Genomic DNA, 6,772 nt, shown 5'->3' on the forward strand with positions numbered 1-6,772 from the left:
TAAAGCAAGTACATCAGATAACAATTTAATTCAAATAAACCATTTAAGCACACACAATTTAAATTAAACAACTAAGTCAATTAAATATATAACAATTAGCCAAATAATCAATTAATCAAATAAAAATTAATGCAATTAAAATAATTAAATAAATACCGAGACTATCTTTTTAAAATTAGGGGCATTACACTTATCTCATATGTTCACACATCCATCACCAATATATGTATTGGTTCAACAATTCAAAGTATCAGCTTATCCATATAGTAGTATTGAACACCCAAGAAACTAATATATATATATATAACACATATAAAGAGAAGGGTGAATGCTGCGTGATTTGGGTGAATCTGTTTTGTGAGAGACAATATAAGGTAAGTACTCAATCTTTGGTGAATATGATGATGGTGGCTGCCATTCCTGAAGCAGCTTCAAATGACCCACAAAAACCCAAAACCACCTCACAAGATACAAACCAATAAAAGAGAATGTGGGGGTATTGCTGGATGGTAGAACTGATACAAATCCATGCACCTAAAAAAGTGAGGTTTGTACCTTAAGCTTGATAAAAGTGTATTGAAACCAAAATTGCTGGGATGGTTTGATCCAGCCATAGCCAAAGATCGATGGAACTGTGGAGTAATCCCCACTGTCAAGGAAGTAGAGATTGAGAAGTGATTTATTTACAAAATTGGAACCGTGGACCCCGTGGACTTTCGGATTGTAGTTTCCAAACCCATCAATGATGTGGGTGTCGAGAGGATTGAACTGAGACAAGGTGTGGTTCATGCCAACAATATATTTCATGACACCTTCCCTTAAGAGGGTGGATTCTTGGTCATGGTTTCCCAGAACAGCAGCCCATGGGATTTTAGACAATGTTGCAGGAGCAAATGCAGCATCCATGGATTTGGCTGGATCCGTTGCATTAAACTTGAAGATGTTATCCCTTGTATTCGGTAAATACCCATACATGTCAACTACGTATACATTGATTCATGCGGATGCATAAAGTCCTCTGGAAGGATTATATTTGACGATTAGTAGGCATACTGATGAGCGTTGAAAAGTGCGCATTTAAACCCCTTAAGCAAGGGTATTTTAGTCCATCCATCTATCTTTATTTACCCGTTTTAGTACTTATTTGTATTTTTGTCTATTTCAGGTCAATAAAGCTAAAACGAGTTAAAAATGGTTTCTTAAGGCCTTTTTGGAGTCAAACTAAGTCTTGGTGATGATTTGGAACAAAAGGAAGATGATTTGGAGCAAAAAGAGGCTAATGCTGAAAAACTGTCAAGTTGGATCGATCCAACTTTTTCTGAGATCGATCGCTTTTTCTGAGATCGATCGAAGTTGGATCGATCGAAAATAAAAGTTGGATCGATCGAACTTTTTTCTGATCGATCGAAGAAAAAGTCTAATCGATTGAACTTTTGCTGGCAGCGAGCTGTTTTATTCTCGTGCGCGCCCGAACTCCCACCTACCACATGGTACGGGATTAGATATTTTTGGGGCTATATTTCTTACTTAGTGGCTAAGAAAATGACGTTCTATATAAAGGGAAGTGACCTATTTTGTAAAAAAGTTTTTTATTATTTTACTTTTACATTGTATTTTCTATATTCTCTTTAGTTTCTCTCTCTAGAAAGTTAGAGATTAGGGTTAGAAGAAAAGAGGGAAGTGGAGGCATATCTCAAGATCCATCTCTAGATCCACTCTCTCTCTCTCTCTAGAGCTTCAAAGAAGAAGAGGAAGAAGAAGATGGAGCCATGTTTGGAGCTCACCCTTGAGGGTTTCATGACCACATCTACCTCCTCCATGATTGGCTAGATCTACACTTAGGGCTTGGATGAGCCCTAAGTCTTGTGTAATTTAAATCCTTGTATTTCTATTTTTGGGGATTTAAATATATTGTTGTGATTAGTGTTATAGCCTTGTGAATTTAATAAATCTTGGTATATTTTTATGATTTCTATGGTTTAATTCTTCCTATTAATTCTCTAGTTTATTTACATGTCTATGTGTGATTAAATTAGGAAATTATGTCTCACGTGATTCATATGGTTTAATTCTTCCTAATTTTTTTCTTTGTGATTACATGTTGCTCTACCCTAGTTTTTCTACATTAATTGCATGTCTATGTGTGGTTGATTGAGAATCTAGTGATGATTAGACATGGTTTTTATTAGATGGGTTTGTTAATTAATTTGATGGATTATTCTTATAGTTGATGGGTTGTTCTATAATTTAATTCATGCTTATAGGTAGGTAGACAATCTTTGCTTGCTTTGATATTCCATGGCTTATTATTGCAAATTCCATGATTCTCTAGATTGATGTGTGCTACAATTGTGAGTAGTTTGATGGATCATGCTTAGAATTGATGGGTTGTGCTACACGTAGTTTAAGTAGACAATTCATACCTTAATTTGATGGTCTATGCTTAATATTGCAATTGGTAGTCGCATTTTGTTCGCAACAATGTATTCCCTATTAATGGAAAGCAAGTGGTTAATTACATGAACTTAGTGGTGATTCCAACACCCTAAGACCTCTCTTCATATCTCTTAAATCCCTATCTCTCACTAGTTTACTTTTCTTGCATTTTAATTAATTGAATTTTAGTTTAATTCAAACAATCAATCTCTCATTTGCAATCTTGTGATCCATTAGAGTCGAAGTTAATTTCCAACACGTATAATCCCTTAGGATGATCCCTACTCACTTTTGCTACATTAGTAGTAGTGTTGGTAGTGGTTTTTATAAATTTAAATTTGACCTAAAGGCTTTTCTTGAACCGCACATTCACTACATTATTTTGACGTATATCAAGCGGCCTCGTCACATACAGTTGAATTACTACTCGGCTAGTGTAGTCAAAGGCGCGCGGCTAGGTTTTAGGCTCATCATACATAAGCAACACTTGCTCTTGTAATATGGAATATGAATGCTTTGATAGTAATTAAAATTTTAATCATGCACATCGTTATAAAATTAGAAATATATTAATTTTTGTTAAAAATGACTTTTGAATTTCTTGTGTCGAATGCTAACAGTTTTAAATTGCAAATGCAACAGTTACAAAAATATATTAATTTTTTTTGTTTAATTACTTCTTTTGTAACAAAATACTTGTTCACCTTGGGAACTGTGATTCACAACCCAAACTGAATAAGTATTTCATAGTTCCCAAGCTGGACAAGTATTTTGGGACGGATTGTAAATGTGTTGTATAACTTTTAAATTTTCTTTTGTATAAATATTACATTTTATAACATAACTGTGTTGAATTGTGATATAAATGTGGTATACTGATTAAGTTGAGTGGCCTTGGTGCATACATAGTGGGGGTAATATGGGTTCTCAAAGATGATGGCTAGGAGGTTATGTGTAGAGGACTGTTTTGTAGTAATAACTAATCTAAGAACTTAAGGGTCAGTTTGGTGAAATGGAAAAGGGAGGAAAGGGAAGGGAAGGTGATGGAGGGGGATTAAAAATTTGTGTTTGGCAAAAATTATTGGAAGGAAAGTGAAGGAAAGGGAAGGGTTTGGAGGGTTAACACAACGCTTTAACAGTAAATTTCTTAACTTCCCACAAATGGGAGGAAATGAAATGAAAGGGAAGGAGAGGCTTGGTGTGTGATTTCTGATGCCAAATTTGCCCTTGATTATATGTGAATTTAGTTTGTAAAACAAGAATTACAGACCTTGATTAGTTGATTTAACAGTTGCAGAGAGAGAGGGTAGCAAGCTTGAGAGTTGAGAGAAAGAGGGCCAGCAGCTGAAGTTTGCGAACGGCGAACCCGAATTGGAACAACGGGCGATGGAAACTGAAAGATCGATATGGGTTTTGATTTTTTGAACAATCTGAAATTGGGTTTTGATTTTTTGAACAATCTGAAATGATGCCGATATGGGTTTTGAACTTTTGATTCTTGCAGACAAATATATAAACTGAAATATATGGGTTTTGAACTTCTGATTCTTGTAGTAGTTTGCAGTTGCAGAGAGAGAGAGAGAGAGAGGGCAAGTTCAGAGTTGAGAACGAGAATAGAGATGGAGGCTGAAATGATTTGCCCTAAAAAAAAATTTCCTTTTCTGGTGGCTGATGCATGGGCCTTTATATATATATATAAATTTATATTTAAAAATATAAATAGGCATAATAGTAGATTTATTAAAATAATTCTCATTCCTATCCTTCCCTTTCTTTCCCCAAACATGATTATTGTCCTTTCCTTTCTTTTCCATTCAATAATCAACCAAACACGATAGGAGATTAAAATTATCCTTCCCTTCCCTTCCCTTTCCTTTCTCTCATAACTAATGTTATTCTCTCCCTTCAAACCCACCATACTAAACATAGCCTAAATGATGGTTTGAATTTGGACCAAGCCTGAGAAGTGGGACTTAAATGTTTCTTGTGAGTGTCAGCTTGGTCCCAATTGGGACCTAGTATCACTACTCATCTAAGAATTATTAAGCTTAAGCCAAGACAAAACAATTATCAGCTGTCAAATGCAAACGGATAATTGAAGAATTAAATGGAGTAGTGCTATGTTTGGGAGTACCTAGAAGTTTGGATTTAGAATTTGAGAATATTTAGTTAAATTTTTAATCTAAATTTGTTTCAATTTCTGCAAATTTGATATTCCCAAACATAATATAAGTAATTTTTTTTTTGTCTCATTAGCATGACCTTGGACTCTTGGAGGTACGATAATTTGGATATTATAGACTTTCTTGAGATTGTGATGTAGACAATTTAGTGCTATAAGCATGATGATGATTAATGACATATATTGACATATTTTCCCTTTTATAGGGACAATTAATGATTCCAATTTTAGACTCAATCGCAGAAGGAAAAAAACTACTCCATTGTCGAATTGAGAAAAAAACAGTTGATGATTCCAATTTTAGACTCAATTACATAAGGGAAAAAGTACTCCATTGTTGAATTGAGAAAAAAACAGCTGATGATTCCAATTTTTAGACTCAATTAATAAAGGAAAAAATTATTCCATTGTCAAATTGAGAAAAAAATTATATAATGCACTCATTTATTAGTGTGTTTCACGATGACTAACTAGTTAGTAGTTCCTCAATATTCATATTTATGCATAGTAAAACATGAAAATTAGTCGCCATTAAATAAAATGAATTTCAATGCATTTAAACAAAGGACAATCCTCATTTGGGTGGGCATTATCCCAATCACACCTCTTTCCACAAAACAATGCATTCTAAAATATGAAAGAGAAACAAACCAAGTTAGAATAACTATTGCGATTGGTTTAATTAATGAGGTAGATCCTCCACGATTGAATGGGTAAATTCTTCTTTCCTACTCATGAGGGAAATATACACTTTTATAGGTCCCTCGCTACGGTTAAGGTTCTCTGGTTTGCAGAGGTGCTCTTGCTTCTGTCGATATTTGGGAGCTTGTTTCCCCTTTGTGTTTTCTTTATTTTCTCATCTTCGTTTTGGGTTTAATGTCATGGGGAAATAATGGGCTATTGGCTATTGGGGATTTCTTTTTCCTCGGGTTTGTGTTAATCTGTTTGCATTATGGGGGTTTTCCTGTGTCTTTCTTGAAATGGGAGGGGAAAATGGTTTGGGCCTTCCCTTTTCTTGATGTTTCTCTGTCTTGCTTGTATGTAAATGTTCTTGTTGTCTCTGTTTCTTGGCGACGGGTAAAGGTGGTTCTTAACTTCTGATTGGTGAAGATTACTTAGTCTTTCGTTTTCCTTCAACTTGGAAACTTTTTTTCGCGTAGTGGTGGAAGTTTGCTTCACCCTTATGAGCGATTGCATTGGTGGCCTTTTGTGATGGGGGTTGAAGCACAAATGGCTGCTTTGTTCTTCCTGGCAGCGATGGCCTCCATTAAGTATTAATGTTTCTTGGGGTACGTGTAAAACCTGCTACGTATGCTATACCTTTTCTTTGTTGACATCATGGTGAGGTTGGCATTTTGGTGTATGGTACAAGTTATCAGCTGGGTGGTTTTGCTACCTGAAATTTCTAGAAGGACAGGACTCTTCCACATATTTTTATGGCTTTTAACTATTCCAACTCGCTTAGGTATTGTGACAGTTTATCATCATTATATGAGCTTCTGTTAGGGCCTATTTCTTTGGGCCTTTTGGTGACTTATTGCTCCACAACCTTAGGGGTTCGGCCCAGCTACTTTGTGGCTTATCAATTCCTAAAATTTACGTCGATGTGGTCAATACGTGTCTCCATCATGTAAAGGTCAAAAAGTACGCCAACATGTTTCTTCTGGGTGGCAAGAGACGAGAGCTATTGGTGGGAAAAAGTTGAAGGCCGTTATAGCAGGTACTGGGTTGAATGCATCTAAAGCCGATGGAAAATGTTAGGTCTCACACTAATCTGTCTAGTTTGAATTGTAGTCTTTGCATTGCCTCATTCTATACTGAATCCTCTCCTTTTACTTCGTATGCCACGGAGGTGGCAAAGATTGTGAGGACTAATCAGCCCTGGCCCTTGACTAAGTAGTGGTGGTGGGGGTTTACTATAAGATTTTGGAGGGTTTGGTAGTTTTTTAGGTTTAACTATAAATCCTCCTTATCTTTACTTTGCGGTTGTAGTGTGAGTTGTCTAAATTCTAGTTAGTTGTTTGCTTTGATTATAGGATATATGTCTTAGGCGTAAGTGTATAATTATGTGGAAGTCCTCTATTTGGGTTGTGACAGTTGTTCTTTGTAAGTGCCGTTTAGCTGTTTCAATTTGCCAGGAAAATAAAATTTTCC

General features: G+C 35.6%; 1 protein-coding gene across 1 annotated transcript; it reads right to left on the reverse strand.

The window, feature by feature from the left end:
* Nucleotides 1-382: 382 nt before the first annotated feature.
* Nucleotides 383-975, reverse strand: LOC132281239 (probable inactive purple acid phosphatase 29). Its single transcript, XM_059782964.1, has 2 exons — nucleotides 556-975; nucleotides 383-460 (listed from the first exon to the last, which is right to left on the reverse strand). The coding sequence occupies exons 1-2, from the start codon at nucleotides 973-975 to the stop codon at nucleotides 383-385; spliced, it is 498 nt and encodes a 165-aa protein (XP_059638947.1).
* Between the last annotated feature and the right edge of the window lie 5,797 nt (nucleotides 976-6,772).

Source organism: Cornus florida, unplaced genomic scaffold (assembly GCF_030987335.1).
Source record: "Cornus florida cultivar Cherokee Brave unplaced genomic scaffold, ASM3098733v1 CherokeeBrave_3.0.0_Hap2_Chr11, whole genome shotgun sequence".
NCBI classification, from domain to species: Eukaryota; Viridiplantae; Streptophyta; class Magnoliopsida; order Cornales; family Cornaceae; genus Cornus; species Cornus florida.

Excerpts from the sequence above, each read along its gene's own strand:
- LOC132281239 (XM_059782964.1), bottom strand. The coding sequence starts at position 975 with ATGTATGGGTATTTACCGAATACAAGGGATAACATCTTCAAGTTTAAT. Across the intron at positions 461-555 it reads ACACTTTTATCAAGCTTAAG|GTGGTTTTGGGTTTTTGTGG; the intron begins GTACAAACCTCA and ends GTATCTTGTGAG.